The sequence below is a fragment of the Chrysochloris asiatica genome, unplaced genomic scaffold, assembly GCF_000296735.1.
Source record: "Chrysochloris asiatica unplaced genomic scaffold, ChrAsi1.0 scaffold00004, whole genome shotgun sequence".
Classification (NCBI taxonomy): Eukaryota; Metazoa; Chordata; class Mammalia; order Afrosoricida; family Chrysochloridae; genus Chrysochloris; species Chrysochloris asiatica.
The window spans coordinates 12,515,030-12,532,498 of NW_006408522.1; the positions used below are offsets into that span (position 1 = coordinate 12,515,030).

The 17,469-nt window shown below is 37.8% G+C and overlaps 1 protein-coding gene across 1 annotated transcript in view; it reads left to right on the top strand.

The window, feature by feature from the left end:
• Nucleotides 1–17,469, top strand: part of ADAM10 (ADAM metallopeptidase domain 10) — a 271,540-nt gene that overhangs the window by 53,031 nt on the left and 201,040 nt on the right. Inside the window, exon 2 of the mRNA XM_006831603.1 lies at nucleotides 13,837–13,987. Within this exon, the coding sequence (XP_006831666.1) occupies nucleotides 13,837–13,987 (151 nt within the window). The remainder of the gene's footprint in view (nucleotides 1–13,836; nucleotides 13,988–17,469) is intronic.

Sequence of the window (17,469 nt, forward strand, 5' to 3'; positions counted from 1 at the left end):
CTTTTTCCATTCCCTTCAAGTTTATTCCTTTGTATCTCTGCTTCTGCTTTTGTTTGTCCTTCTTTTCTTCTGTTTCTTATTTTGGGTCTTCTTTTTTTTCCCCTTTTGATCTTTCTTTACTAATTTCTGTGCTCTTTCTCTTTTCGTCTTCCCTCTCCCTGGTTTTTGTTTTTTGTTTATAATTTCTTCCTTTTATTTTCTCTTTTACTGTCCCATTTTCCTGTTCCTATTTTGTATTTAATCTTTTTTTTTTTTTTTCCTTTATGGTTGCTGCCTGTTTTTATTTATTTTTTCTCTTTATTATCTTTTCAATGTTGGTCCCTAGTTTGTTTATTCTATTTTGTTTTCTTGTGTGTTAGGGTAAGAGGAGTTTTTGTTTCCCACCTGACAGGTGATAAACAACCTTGTTCATGTGTACATCCCAGCCACAACTGTACCCACTGCAGTTCCACCTACTATACATGAGCCAATACCAGATCCTGTACCACCTGATCAACAATAGACTGCAGTCAACACCAGTCAGAACTGCCATAAACTGAGGTGCATGAACCGAGAAGGGGACAGTGGGCATACATCCATTCTCTAACTTCATCTACAGGAAAAGGTGGTGAGAATCTAAGAACAAATCAACATACAATCATTAATTAAAAACAAATAGAACAATCTCATAATGCCCTAGAGACAACCAACAATTTTAGCTCACACGAAACAAGAAAGAATGGCTCAGACAAATGACCAAGATAAAGAGTCAGAAAACCTTTCTGAGAAAGAAAAGGTAATGGGACTAATTGAAAAAGAACTCAAAAGAATGATAATTATGTACCTTAAAGGATTTACAGGAAGATCAAGGAAAGTAAGGAGAACACAGAAGAAAACTTTAGAAGAATTCAGGATAGCACTACAAGAACAATTGACAAAATAAATGTATTTTTTGAATCAATTGAAAAACCTGCTATTAGAAATCCAGATTTATACTAAGATTTGAGAAATGGAAAATACATTGAAAGAGCAAAGGATTAGATTTGAATCAATGGTAGCTTGAATTATTTGAGCTTGAACGTAAATCTCTCAATATTAGTATGCTAGAAGAACAATCAGAAAAAAGAATGAAACAATCTGAAGAAAGCCTAAGGGTTATATAGAACACCAGGAAGAGCAACAGATTACCGGTGATCGGAATTCTAACAAGAAGAGACAATAAAAAACACATAGAAAAATTTCGAAGAGTTGTTGAAAGAAAACTTCACTAGCATCGTGAAAGACGAGAGAAGATAAGCTGAAGACCCTAAACATGCTAGATCCCAAAAGAAAATTACCAAGACACACATAATCAAACTTTACAAATCCAAAGACATGGGAATCATGAGAGCATCTCGGAAAATATGAAATGTTACCTACAATGGAGATCCAATAAGACTAATCACTGATTTCTCAGCAGAAACCATGCAGGCAAGAAGGCGATGAGATGACACATACAAAGCTCTGAAAGAAAAAGAAAAGGGCAACCAAGAATTATGTGCCCAGCAAAGCTGTCCCTCAAATATGACAACAGAATTAGAATTTCCTGAAACAGAAATTAAAGGAATTTGTAACGACGAGACCACCTTTACAAAAAATGCTAAAGGGTGTTCTTTGGACTGAGTACTAACGGCGGACAGCAACCTGAGATTAACACATGATGACACCACCCAGAACTTAATCTAGAAGTATTTAAAGTAAAACCTACAAGATTGAAAATAGAGAACTAGAGATATAATTCATAATGAAGGAAACTACAAAGCAAAAAGAGGGAATAGTATTGATACAGAACTTCCAAATGGCGTGGAAGTCAGGTAGATTTTAAGATAAAACCAACTGTTTTAAACAGGGAAAAAATTAACAAATTATTGGGTAACCTCAAAGAACATTAATATACCTATACATCAAAATGAATGAAGAATAAAATTATAAAGATACAGTAAACATTAATAAAGCAGAAATGAAAATCCACAAACAAAATTAAGTGCAGAGAATTTGTGGAACAAAGAAACCAGCAGCAGTACAAAAACGCACAGCAAAATGAGACTAATCAGTTAATACCTATTGATAATTACAGCGAGTGTAAATGGATTAAATGCACCAATCAAGAGGGAACAGAATGGAAAGATAAAAGAATGGTTCAGTATGCTTTTGATAAGACACATCAAAAAGGTGGACACAGCTTAAATGCTCATCAATGAAGGATTGGTTACATAAACTTTGGTGCATACATACAATGGAACACTAGGAAACGTTGAATAATGATGAATCTGCAGAATACCTTACAACATGGATGAAACTGGAGGACATTATTCTGCATGAAATCAGTCACAAAAGGACAAATACTGTATGGGACCAATGTTGTAAAAAGAAAAAGTTTTATTTACAAAAGAAACAACCTATAATAGTTATAGGGAGAGTGAGGGGAGGAAAAATTTATGGGCTAGAGGATATGTGTATGTTAACATGGGTGACAGGACAGGCAATATACAAGGGGGAGGTTAGCATAGAAAAGAATGTATTGGGAGACACAGGGAGGAATGCAATAGTTAAAGTCAGTAGAGGTAAATACTGTTAACTGTTGGTACATGGAGGGATGTACAATCATTGTAATAAAGTAAAGTATATGATTTGGTGAATGTAAAACTGATCTGCTCTGTAAACTTTTACTCAAGTCACAATAAAAAGTAAAAGTTAAAAAAAAAGAAAGCTTTAGCAAAACAAGGTGGTAGTCATGTCCTGTCCTGTAGGCTTTCTTTGAGAGGGAAATGACTGGATGGCAATGGTTTTGGTTTATCACACTGAAGAAGTTATCTTGTATTTTAATTTTCAGAGTGATTTTATCATGAAAAGTACTAGATTTTATGAAATGATTTTTTTTTATCAATGGAGATTATCACGTGTTGGTTCCCTTCCCTTATCCACCCTCACCCCTGCCTTGTTCCCTTGATGTGGTATATTGCCTTCATTGATTTTCTTAGGTTGAACTACCCTTGCGTTTCTTGGATAGATCTTATTTTCAAGGTTATGGTTTATAATTCTTTAAAAACTCAGTTTGATTCAGTATATTTAATGAGTTTTACCCCTGTGTTTCATAAACAATATTGGTCTCTAATTTTCCTATGATATGTTTTAATCAGACTTTAATATCAGTGTAATTCCAGCTTTATAGACTGAGTTAGGAAATGTACCTTCTTATTTAATTTTTTTAGAAGTATCTGAGAAGAATTGGTGTTGATTCTTTAAATGTTTGGTAGTTGATTTACTTTTTATGTAATTAGTGTGACATGATTGAATTGAAAATTACCATCTTTACTATTTCTTCCATCTGTTCATTGTTACTTTTTCTTTTTTCCCTGCATCCTTTGGGATTATTTTAAAAAAAGGATTTCATTTTATTTCTGCTATTGGTTTATGAGGAATGTTTGCATAGTGTCATGTTAATGACTGGTCATTCTTTTCTGCCCAGATGTTGTGTTTTTATTGTATTTTTTGCTGTGCTATGCAAATAAAGGTGATTTCATACTACTATCTTTCTCTGAGGCTATACACACACACACACACACACACACACACATAAACATTAAAATATATATATAAAAATATACGTATATATATATTTTTGTCTTCAACTAATAGTTTGAGAGGCTAGCAATTTTGTGTGTGTGTGTGTGTGTTTAATGTTTTATTGTGAATTATGTGATAGTTTACCTGGCAGAACATTAGCTTTACATTCATCTTATATATTGTTTCATTGCCATGGCTACAATCCCCTTCATGCATAATCCACCAACCAGAGAGTATACTCTGCAAGCCTACCCCCAGGTCATCAGCACACAGCCCCTCTCGGGGTCCAGAGTTTCCAGCTGCTCCATCTCTCCACGTCATCATCTCTGCCTCCATATCTGGTGTCGCTGCTTCTCTGGGTAGGGTCCCGCACTCTGCTGTTCTCCCTTGATGGTCCCAGGGACCTCTGCTCCTGGACTGCAGAGTCAACCAGTCTCCTCGTTTTGCTATAAAACGTCTACCATTACATTTCCAACCCTCACAGTCAGTCCTGATAACAATTATTTACTATTTTACCACAAGATACCTATCCCCATCTCCTTTCATTAACCCCATCCAGACAGATTGGATACTACTCAGTGGAGATTCTACCTTCCTCTGGATCTAGGCTCCGTCTTGAAAGGTTGTAAACCAGTCACTTCTTGCCTTTGTAGCCCCCTATTTTCAGTAGCCAGTGTCCAAGTTGCCCATCCTTGTCTACTCTGTGTATGGAGGGGGTGTAAATGAGTCCCTTGTCTGATGTGTCGTGGCAAAGGATTGTTTCCCATTCTGTGGGTTACCGTTTTACTCTTCAGGTGAAGTCATTTGATTCACATAAGTTTTTAATTTTTAGTTTTGTCCCAACCATCTGTTTTGTCTACTTTTGTTTGTGTAGGCTTCAAAATGTTTGGTAGTCTGTGTATTCCTTGAATTAGTGCCCTCACATTTATTCCTATTTTTTCATTGATGATGGCCTTCATAATTTTGGGATTCACATTCAGGTCTTTAATCAATGCTGAGTTGGTTTTTGTATAAGGAGTGAGGTAAAGGTCTTGTTTCAATCTTTTGCATATCGCTTTCCGGTTCTGCCAGCACCATCTGTTGAAGAGTATCCCCTCCCCATGCGATATATTTAGGTCCTTTGTCAAAAATCAATTGGCTGTATGTGGATGGGTTAATTTCTGGATTCTTGATTCTGTTCCATTGATTAATGTGTATTTCATTGTACCAGTACCAAGCTGTTTTGACCACTGTAGCCATGTAATAAATTTTGAAGCCAGGGAGTGAGAGTATTCCAACCTTATTCTTATTCTTAAGCAGTGCTTTGCTTATCCTGGGTCTCTTTCCTTCCCATATTAAGTTTGTAATTGTTTTTTTCCATATCTTTGAAGAATGTCATTGGAATCTGGATTGGGATTGCATTATATGTGTACATTGCTTTGGGCAGTATTGACATTTTCCCAATGTTAAAGTTAAGTCTTCCTATCCAGGAACATGGTACATTCTCCCATTTTTGTAGGTCTCTTGTAATAGTGTTTTGTAGTTTTCTTTGTATAGGTCCTTTGTTTCTCTGGTTACATTTATTCCTAGACATTTCATCCTTTGGGCGCCTATTGTAAAAGGTATTGCGTTCCTAATTTCCTTTTCAGTGCTACCATTTTTGGTATAGAGGAATCCCAACTGATTTTTGTATGTTGTTCTTATATCCTGTCACTTTGCTGAATCTTCCAATGAGGTCTAGTAGCTTTTTTACTGAGTCTTTGGCGTTTTCTATGAATAGGATCATACTGTCTGCAAATAGATAGAGTTTTACTTCCTCTTTGCCAATTTTTATGCCTTTAATTTTCCTGTCGAGCCCTATAGCGATTGCTAAGACTTCTAGCACAATATTGAAGAGGAGTGGTGAGAAAGGGCATATTTATCTGGTTCTTGTTCTAGCAATTTTGTGTTTTACTGACTTTTTTGGAGAGATAGGGTTATGATCATATATAAACTCTCTTTTTTTAAAAAAAATCCAGGATTGTTCAAGATTTAAAGTCTCCCCTCCCCCTTTTACTTATTTTCTTGGGTGGTGGGTATATAGATAGGAGTAAACAGTTGAGGATGAGTAAGCAGTTTGATGAGTAGGGTTGAAATTATGGCTAGATCTAGGCAGACCTTGTGTTTAAGTGCTGCCCAGTTGGTTCTGACTCACAGTAACCCTCTATAGGGTTTCCAAGGAGTAACTGGTGGGTTTGAGCTGCCGGCCTTGTTGTTAGTAGTTTAGTACTAATTTTGGGCCTAGGACTTCATTTTTAATGTTAGGGTTATGGTTAGGACTGGAGTCCTGATATGGTGCTGTAGTATAAATACTGGACTACTAACTGCAAGATACGTGGTTCAAGCCCATTACAGGCTTCTAGGAAATACTATACAGGGTTGCTATGAGTTGGAAATGATGGTACTTAACAACAACATAGTTAGGACTAGGGTGTTAGTAAGACTTGGCCTAGTTTTTAGGTATGTAGTTTGGTTTATTTTTATTTAACTTTTTCTTTTAATCTATTTGATTTCTTCTTCATTTGGAAGTTCCATAACTACATTATTCCTTCTTTGTACTTTACTAGGTGTTTTTGTTGTTGTTACAGCTGTATCTCTGGTTCTTTCTTTGCAGTTCTACAGGCCTGTTTTATTTACTTGGTGTATTTCTGTATTGGGGTTGAGTCTAGGTTATATTGTCACGTGTGTTAGTCTCAGGTTGTTGCTTGCTGTTGTTTCTTCTCTGTCCAGAGAATTCACTTTGGTATTTTTTGCAAAGTCCGTCTGGTTTTTACAAATCCTTTAATTTCTGTATGTCTGAAAATGGCCTAATTTTGCCATCATATTTAATGAACAGTTGTTCCCAATCCATTGTCTTCTTGCTTGCATGGTTTCTGCTGAGAAACCAGAATTTATTTATTTATTTGTTTATGTAACTTTTTATTGTTAGTTGAGTGAATGTTAACAGACAAGATGATCAGCTTTACAGTCAACAAATTATTTTCTTTGTTTCATCTCAATGATTACAGTCCCCGCCCTGCAACAACAGTTATTTTATTTCCTCCCTGTGACTTCCCTTTTGCACCTTATATTTCACAAAGGAACAAAAATATTTGATGTACCTATACAAAACATTGCGAAGTATGAGTATTCCAGAACACTTAATTGTACTTCTGAGAAATCTGTACCTGGACCAAGAAGCAGTTGTTCAAACAGAGCATGGGAACACTGAATGTTTTAAAATTGGGAAAGGTGTTCGACAAGGTTGTGTTCTCTCACCATACTTATTCAACCTGTATGCTGAGCAAATAATACGAGAAACTGGGTTCTATGAAGAAAAACGTGGCGTCAGGATTGGAGGAAGACTCATTAACAACCTGTGATATGCAGATGATGCAACCTTGCTTGCTGAAAGTGAAGAAGACTTGAAACATTTACTGATGAAGATCAAAGAACACAGCCTTAGGTATGGATTGCATCTCATTGTCAAGGAAACAAAAATCCTCACCTTATAACATTCTTATCAATGGAGAAAAGATTGAAGTTGTCAAGGACTTCATTCTTCTTGAATCAACTATCAACGTTTGCAGAAGCAGCAGTCAAGAGATCAGATGACGTATTGCATTGGGCAAATCTGCACAGGAACTTTTTAAAGTGTTGAAGAGCAAGGATATCAGTTTGAGGACTAAGGTGCGCCTGACCCAAGCCATGGTGTTTTCAATAACTTCATATGGATGCGAAAGCTGCACAGTGAATAAGGAAGATTGTGGAAGAATTGATGCCTTTGAACTGTGGTGTTGGAGGAGGATACTAAAAGTGCCATGGACTGCCAAAAGAACTAATAGATCTGTTTTGAAAGAGGTGCAGCCATAGTGCTCCTTGGAGGTTAAGATGGCTAAACTTCGTCTCTCATACTTTGGACATATTGTCAGGAGGGAACAGTCACTGAAGAAGGATGTCATGCTGGATAAGATGGAAGGTCACAGAAAGAGAGGAAGTCCCCCAATGAGATGGATCGGCCAGGTGGCATCATTGATGGCATCAAGTGTGGCAGCAGTAGTGAGGTTGGCCCAGGATCTGACATTGTTTCATTCTGCTGTGCATGGGGTCGCTATGAGTTGGTTCTGACTCGATGGCACCTGACAACAACAACAAGGGCATATTTTGTAAGTTAACCTCCTGCCGGCAGGCACACAGGCTTACTAAGTCCATGGGCCTAGAGCCCTCAGATGCTCAATCTCCGCCACTGCCACTGTTTTTGTTGTTGCCACTATTCTAGGTAGGATCTCATGCTTCACCCATGCTCTTCCTTCTTGATGATCTTGAAATCTTCCATTCCTGAAACAAAAGATTAGCTACTCTGCCTTTTAGGTACATTATCTTCTATAGTTACTGTTTTGACAATCACAATTTAATCTTGTTAACAGTTAACTCACAATTGAATCATAAGATCTTACTATCATCATCCCCCAACCCCTTCCACCAGATCCATCTGGAGAAGAGGAAAACTATTCAGTGGGGATTCTTATCCACTTGTTCTAAAGCTAAGCACACTCATGAAAGCTTGTAAGCCAACTAACTCAACGGCACTTAATAACAACAACAGTGGCTCCATATGGTAAGCACTGGGCTGTGAATCACATGGTGGGTGATTTGAATCCACCATCCACTCTGCTGGAGCAAGATGTGGCTTTGTGCTCCCACAAAATTTAAAGCTCGGAAACCCTATACAGGGTTGCTATGAATTGCCAGAAGAACAAGCAAATCTGTTTTGGAAGAAGTACAACCAGAATGCTTCTTAGAAGCCAAGAATGCAAGACTTGTTTCTTATACTTTGGACATATTATCAGGAGGGACCAGTCCCTGGAGAAGGACATCATCTTTGGTAAAGTGGAGGGTCATCGAACAAGAGGAGAACCCCACAATGAGATGGATTGGCGCGGTGACAGCAGCAATGGGCTCAGGCATAGCAGCAATTGTGAGGATGATGCAGGACTGGGCAGTGTATCATTCTGTTGTGCATAGAGTCCCTGTGGGTCAAAACTAACAACAATAATAGTGAGTGGGAATCAACTTGAGGACACTTAACAACAATGACTAATAATTGTGAACAGTTCTTCAGATGTTTGTTGGCCACCTGAATATCTTCTTTGGTGAAGTGTGTCTGTTCATGTCTTCTGCCCATTTTTAAGTTGCGTCGTTTGCCTTTTTCTTGTAGAGGTGTTGACTTTTTTAAAAATAAATTTTAGAGATTACTCCCTTGTTAGACATGTCATCGCAGAAATTTTTTCCCCCTGTTGGGGGGATCTCTTTTTACTCTTTTGACAACACCTTTTGGTGCATATAAGTGTCTTAATTTTTAGGAGGTCCCCATCATCTATTTTGTCTTTTACTATTTATTTCTAATTGTATTTAATAGTATATTTATACTATGTATTACAGCCTCTAAGTTTGGCCCTATGTTTTCATTGATGCTTTTTATATTTCTTGATTTTACATTTAGGTCTTTAATAGACATTGAGTTTTTTGCTTGTTTTCTATATAGTGTGAGATACTGGCATTGCTTCATTTGTCTGCAAATGGATTTCCAGTTTTGCCAGCAACATTTGTTGAAGAGACTCTGTCTTCCCCATTTAATGTATTTTGACCCTTTGCTAAGGGTCATTTGATTGTATATGAATTTATTTATTTATGGGTTCTCACTTCTGTTCCATTGACCTGTCATTGTACCAGTAACAGCCTGTTTAACTACTGTGGCTGTGTAGTAGGTTTTGAGATCAGGAGGTAAGAGGCCTCCACCTTTGTTCTTATTAAAGCAATGCTTTACTTATCCAAGGTCTCTTTCCTTTCCATATAAAGTAGGTGATCCATTTTTCCATCTCTTTAAAGAATGATGTTGGAATCTGTATTTAGGAATCCATTTAATTTATAGGTTGCTTTGGGCAGTGTTGTCTGCCCTCTCTTCTTTCGTTCAGGGTTCTAGGATCGCCATCTGTATGTGTTTCACTCTGGCTCGGTCAGTGTATCTGTTTACTCCGCCATCTTTCCCTGGACTTCTGAGGAATAAGGAAAGTGTTCAGATTCCATTGTGCTGTAACTTCTATTTCTTCATTAGAGAATTGTGTTTCTGTGGCTGCCTGTTTGAGAGATTACACCATTAGGTTTTGCTCAGTGTTATGTTAGGAGACTGGCTCTCTGGGAGAAAAGAAAATATTCTCTGGTTTGTACCCTCTTTCTGTTTTGGTGGTTTAAATACTCCTTCCATGGATAATTTCAAGCTACTAACTTTTTGCTGAGCCAAAGCTGGAAAGAGAATTGGCACTCAAGAGTCTTGTACCAGCCAGCTCCAGCATAGTGCGGTTACATCCTTTTCTTCGTTTTAGACAGGGAGCCTAGGGGGCCTCTTGGAAAGAGTTACTAGGGAAGCCAATACTTTTTTTCAAAGACAAGAGGGCTCTTTAGTTCTCTACTATACCCATATCGCCTAGCCCTGTGCCACAGTAGGTGCTCAGTAAATGTTCCTTTAGTGGATTTTCAGTGATGGGTGATTTCTAAGATTTGTAACCCCATAGCGTAGTGGTTATGAATTAGGCTGCGAACCGCACAGTCAACAGTTTGAAACTACCAGCTGTTTCATGGGAGAAAGATGAGACTTTGCGCTCCCGTGAAGATTTACAGCCTTGGAAACCCTGTACAGGGTCGCTATGAGTTGGAATCGACTCCATGTCACATCACAACAACAACAACAAGTCCTCTGGGGAAGCCCACTGAACAGTTACGATGGGCCCAATTGAGGCCCCTAATATGACCCAATCCCCAGCATCTACTATTTGACCTCTCTCCAAGTCCCTGAGAAAGACCAGGGCCCTCTTGGGAGGATGAAAGCATTAATGCCAAGGCCTTTTCCATTTTACAGTGGTGTTAAGCCCAGCCGGTCTCCACCTGCAAGCCTCTTTCCTATAGTAAATCTTTGCTTATATGGAAACTTTGCCTCACCTGACTGTTTGTAATCAACAGAAAGCAAGACCCCTATCTTGAAAAGGGTGGAGTTGCAGTTAGCCCTCCTTGTAACAATTTGGCTCCAGCTTTTGAATGTTTTCTCTTCTTTCCCCCACACTCTTTTATTAAGTATTAGAGGTGAGAAAATATGGAATAAAGTTTCAGTTCATTAATTTAACTTAAATGCTCCCCTCCCCGCCCCATTATTGAGATGATATTATAAATATAGATATTTTTGAACTTGGTAATACTGTGTGCCTGGGTAGCATTTTTACTTTTCTTAACTAGACTCTAAATCATGTTTTTTTCTAAATTGTGAAGGTTCAGAAACTCTTTACTCAGGTCTTTCAATGAAAATGGGCATTATATTGCTTTATAAAATTACTTTGTGAGTGGGATAGAGAAAAAATGTGGTTGAGTAACTCCCCCAGTTGTATTCCATCCATGTGAATAGTTAGGCTGTAGTCACAAATGCTTCTTTAGAACAGCAAAGCCTTGTTTTAAGTTGTCAGAAATGGCAAAAAGTTTATTTGAAACATGACTTAAAAACTTCACTTTTTCTGATGCTGGAAAAGGAGAGTGGAAGCAATACCCTGAGAAAGTCAAGTTTCCTTGTTGGCTTCTTAGCTCACCAATTCGACAATCCAATGGAGTTTTCCTGCATTTGATATTATAAAATTAATAAATGTTTTTCAAAGCAGGTTTTAAGTTTACAGAAAAATTGAGCAGACATACGGAGAATTCTCACAAGCACCTCCCCCCCCCCCAAAAAAAAAAAGTCCAGAATGTCTCCTATTTATGCAGGCATATCTTGCATATCTGTGATGAGAAGCTCTGGTGAAAGAAGAGTGGCTTCTTCTTTGATAAGCATTGGTGCTTATAAAAAAAAAAAAAAAAGGCCAGCAGTTTCCCATTTTACAGATTGTAATATGAAGCTGACTGGTTGTTCATTTAAATAAGTTCATTTAAATAAGTTCATAAATGAAGCTAAATGAGATTTAATGAAGCCCAGGTAATTTGACTTGAGTTTTTGCCCTGATCTGCTTAAGTGACTTAAACTGTGTTTAAACAGAAAGTTTTAATGGTAGAGCACTTATATTTTCTTTGATACTTCGATACATTAAGTGAGCCATTACAGGCTTAAAAAGATGATTTTGTTTTATATAAAAAGGTAGCTGTAAAAAGAAAGTTCACTTGATTTGTTAAAGAATAACTATTTTTGACTTCTGCTCGTGGTTAAGAAGGAGTAAAGAAAACCAGATTTACGGTCTTTCCTGACAAACCAATGCTTATTAAGATAGCATTAATATTTAATTAATTAATTATTAATAAGCAATGCTTATTAAGATAGCTGTCACCAAGATGTGGAGGACAGTGTGCCCTAAAACTGTGGAGGCAGATTAACTGAGCCCTATGATTGCTCAGCTTTCTTCTTTGAGCGGGTTTCCCGGTTTAGTGCTATGAGAGGACTCCCTTGTACCCCTTCCCATTCAGCCTCCCCAAGAAGAAACTACTATCCTTACTTTTATGATAATCATTGTTTTGTTTTGGATGGACGTTTACAGAGCAAGTTGATTTTCTATTCAACGATGCATACATTTTGTTTTTTTTTCTTAAGTATTTATTATGAATTGAGTCTAAGTTTACAGGGCAGATCATTAGTTTTGCATTCAACAAATCATAAACCTTGTTTCATTACAATGAACCATGTACTGTCCAATAAACAATGGTGAAGAGATTGAAGTTGTCAAAGACTTCATTCTTTTTGGATCAACTATCAACACTCATGGAAGTGTAGCAGTCAAGAAATCAGACAACATACTGTATTGGGCAGATCTGCTCTACAAGACCTTTTTAAAGTGTTGAAGAACAAAGATGTCAGCTTGAGGACTAAAGTGCACCTGATCCAAGCCATGGTATTTTCAGTAACCTTATATACATATGAAAGCTGGACAGTGAATAAGGAATACTATAGAAGAATTGATGCTTTTGAGTTATAGTGTTGGAGAAGAATATTGAAAGTGCCATGGACTGCCAAAAGAACCAACAGATCTGTGTTGGAAGAAGGGCAACCAGATTGCACCTTGGAGGTCAGGATGGCCAAACTTTGTCTTTCATACTTTGGACATATTGTCATGAGGGACCAGTCTCTGGAGAAGGTTATCATGTTTGGTAAGGTGGAGGGTCAGAGAAAAAGAGGAAAACCCTCATTGAGATGGACTGGCCAAGTGGCAGCATCAATGGACTCAAGTGTGGCAACAATTGTGAGATTGGTCCAGGATCAGGCAGTGTTTTGTTTTGTTGTACATAGGGTCTCTATGAGTTGGTACCGACTTGATGGCACCTAACAACAACAACATGTACCATCAGATAACAGTATTTCTCTTACTCACTTAAGCTTTTTTTTTTTTTAAATAAACATTCAGGCATATATAATAATTTGCACCACCAAAGGGCATGTTCTTCAAGTCTGCCTCCTGGCCGCCAGATCTTAGTCCCTCTCTTTCCATGAATCTAGAGTCCTCAGTTGCTACCTCTCTCCATGTCCCAATTTCTGCCTCCATCTCTGGTGTTGGCTGCTTCTCTGGATAAGGTCCCAAATTCTACTTGTGCTCTTCTCCCTTTATGGTCTTAGGGTCCTTTGTTTCTAGTCTGTAAGATTAACTACTCCCCTGTTTTTGTTACTAAACTTCTACCTTTATGATTGTGACAGTCACAATTAATCATGATAACAGTTACTCACTATTGAATCATAAGACTCTTACCCCATCTTTTTTACCAGACCCATCTAGGCAAAATGAAACTATTCAGTGGGGACTCTTTCGTCTTCCACACACTCTTAAACTAAACTTCCTCTTGAAACCTTGTAAGCTAATCACTTTGTGCCTTTATTGTCCCCACTCATTTTAGGTAGCTAATATCTTAAGTTGCCTGTCCCTATCTTCCCTGTGTACAGAGGGGATAGCATTGATACATGTTTTGTTTTGTGACACTGTAATGCTGATAAATTTTTGTCCGCAGAGTATAAGGGAGCTTCCTCAAAAAGATCTGATAAAGTGCATCTAGGCCAAACCTACAGCATTAAATATAATATCATGAAAATTTCCATTATAAAATGTTTAAAAAAGAATTATTACTAAGACAAATGCTTTCCTACATATTCATAGATGTATTGAATAATTATGGTAGCATACTAAGAACTAGAATTGACCTTCCAGATCTTACTAATTTATTGTTTTTTTTTTTTAAATATAGGTCAGTATGGAAATCCTTTAAATAAATATATTAGACATTATGAAGGATTATCTTATGATGTGGATTCATTACACCAAAAACACCAGCGTGCCAAAAGAGCAGTTTCACACGAGGACCAGTTTTTACGCCTAAATTTCCATGCCCACGGAAGGTGAGTAAATTTTTTGCTGTGTCTGAAGAAAGAAAGAAATATATCCAATCGTAATTCAAAGAATAAATTTAAGCTCTTAATTTTCCTTCTGTAATGAATGGAAAGGTTCCCATTTGGAAATTCAGACTCCACTGAAATTCTGTATATGTATTAACAAGTGCCTTTAAAAATGGATTACCCCTTTTATATTGTTAAGCAAGCAAGTCACTTTTAAATGTTGTTAAATGTATCCAATCTTTTGTTTTTAGTGGACATATTTTCTTTTTTTTAAACTTTTTATTGTGAATTGAGTGAAGGTTTGCAGACAGGATCATCAGCTTTACATTCATCAAATTATACACTTTGTTTCATCTCAATGATTACAATCCCTTCCCTGCAACAACAGTTATCCTACTTTTCCGTGTGGCTCGCCATTTATTTCTTACATTTCACATATGAACAAAATAAAAATATTTTGTGTATACATGAAAACCAAAAAAATACATATTTATTTAAATGTCCAAAGGGCGCATTCTGCAAACCAGCCTCCTGCCTGCAGGCCCACAGCTTTACTCAGTTCATGGGCCTGAAGCCTGCAGTTGCTCTGTCTCTCCGTGTTACTTCCTGTGCCACTTTTCTAGGGATATCACACTCCACTGATGCTCTTCTTTCTTGCTGTTACTGGGATCGTCTCTTCCTAAAATGAAAGATTAACTACTTCCTCCTTTTAGTTACACGTCTTCTACAATTACAGTTGTGACAATCACAATGAACTCTGCTAACAGTTGCTCACAGTTGAACAGTAAAATTGTATTAGCAGCATCCTCCATCCCTTTTCACCAGCTCCATCTGGAAAAGAGGAAAATTATTCACTGGGCATTCTACTTTACTCCCTTCATTCTGAAACTAAGCATACTTGTGAAAGCTTGTAAGCCAACCACTTCATGCCTTATAGCCCCCCATTTTTGATAGCCAGTGTGTAAATTGTCTGTCCCTATCTGAGGAAACAAGCTTGTTACTTGATATGAAGAATCTTTCCATTCTGATAGGAATTTTGAATAACTGTATTCATAGTCTAGTTCATCAAATTGTAGCAATTCACACTTGCTCACAGTATTACACAGTTTTATCTTTGTCTGTTTATGTTCTGATCAGCTAACCATCCAAGCTAGGTCAAATGGGTACTAGCGTCAAGTTTGGGAGTTCATGCACACCTCCTTGCACTTCAGACCAGCTGGCCACTTTACTTTCACCTCTAATAACATCCAGGGGCTAGGTCATTGCTCACACGGGGCTCAGTAGTTCACACAACTCCCTAAACTTCAGACCAGCCAGGCTTTCCTCTTCTCTTTTCTCATTTCGAGGTCAATGATTGTCAATGGAACATGGCCAAACTCAGCCCATGTCTTCATTGCTGCATTTCTCCCACTTCAACTCACAGGTAGACCCAGGTGGTCACCAGCAAGCATACTAGATTGCTCACTGATTTCCTTTTAGTTTCAGTATTTGAAGGGGTTTTCCCTGATAGGCTGACTTTTCTTTCCTTGATGCCTCCAATGCAAACAGTTTGCTTGAAATTCAAACAGTCTTAACAGTCAGCTTTTTTTCTAAAGATGTTGCTTTCAATAAGAATTTTTTGTTTTTCCAGCAGTTTTGGGTTGGTCTGCAGGTCTTTTCAAGTGTGATGAATGCCCCAGTTCAGAAGGTTCTGGATAGGGCTCAGGATTTACCTAACACCCCATACTCTACAAAGGCTTAATGAGAGCCTATTTTTCCTGGGCAAATTCTAACTCCCCTTTTAGCCAATCCAATCAGTTATAGGCTGAATATGGGCTTACAAGCTCTCTGTAATCATAATTCCCAATATTCATTTTGTTACACATAAATGTCTATTTTACAATAGTAGGCAGAGGAAACCAGTATCCACAAGACCATCAAAACACATAAACATTTTATCCCCCTCCTTTATCCATTCAACCTGTGTTTTAATCAGTGATCTACACACAGAACACTGTATTTTTCAGGGTTGTGAATAAATTACTATTCATGCCTATCCCATTTAGCCCATGCTTGCCTCTCATCTGCCATCCTCACTTTTCTTGCGTATTGCCTTCCCTTCCTTATATGTTGCCTTCTCTATCACTTGAGCTAACATATGTCTACCTTTTTGCCAGTGAATTACTCTCTCTTCCTGCTCACTCCTGGTAATCATCAAAGAATGTTTCTTTTAGTATGAAAACCTTTTCTTAAACTTTTTTACAGTAATGGTTGTATACAACATTTGTCCTTTTATGGTTGGTTAATTTTATTCAGCATAATGTCTTCCCGATTCATCCATGTTATGAGGTATTTTGCAGATTCATTAAGGTTACATGGTATTCATTCCATTGTGTGTATGTACCTGTTTGTTTATCCATCTTCTATTGATGGTCACTTAGGCTGTCTCCATCTTTTTGCTGTTGTGAATAGTGTATAGAAAATCTGTGTTCATATATCTACTCATGCCCTGGCTCATATACTAAGTAGAGGGATTGCTAGATTATAAGGTATTTCCGTTTCCAACTTTCTGAGGAAGCGCCATACTTTTTTACAGAGTGGTTGAACCATTTGACTGTTGTACCAGCAATTATAGAAGGGTCCCAGTCTCCACACCTTTTCCACCATTTTTTGTTTTCTGGTTTTTTGAACTTCACTGTTAATGCTGGTATGAGATGGTTAACACCACTGGATTGCAGAGTCGGTTTGAACTGCAAGATCAGCAGTTCAAGCTTACCAGCTGTTCCTTAGAAACCTTCTACAGGGTCGCTGTGGGTAGAAACCAACTCAACAGCTCTTAACAACAACAACAATGGCTAATGATTGTGAATATTTCTTCACATGTTGGCTGCCTAAATGCCTTCCTTGGTGAAGTGCCTGTTCATGTTCTGTGCCCATTTTTAATTGGGCTGTTTGTCTTTTTCTTGTAGAGGGGTTGTAGTTTTCTATAAATATTAGAGATTAGTCCCTTGTCTGATACGTTTTTTTTTCTTAAATGTTTTATTGTGAATTATTTATTTGATAGTTTACATGGGAGAACATTAGTTTTACATTCATTCTATCGTATATCGTCTCATTGCCATGATTACAATCCCCTCCATGCAATCCTTCCCCCATACTCCCCAGGTCTTCAGCACACAGTCACTCTCCCTCTCTGGATCTAAAGTCTCCAGCTGCTCCATCGCTCCACATCATCATCTCTGGCTGCATTTCAGGCATCACTGCTTCTTTGGGTAGGGTCCCACTCTCTGCTCTTCTCCCTTGATGCTCCTAGGGACCTCCGCTCCTAGACTGAAGAGTTAATCACTCCCCTCCTTGCTATAAAACGTCTACCACATTTCTGACTCTCGCAGTCAGTCCTGATAACAGTTATTCACTGTTGTATCACAAGAGACCCATCTGCATTTCATTGCATCAGCCCCGCCTAGTCAGATTGAATACTACTCACTGGAGATTCTACCTTCCTC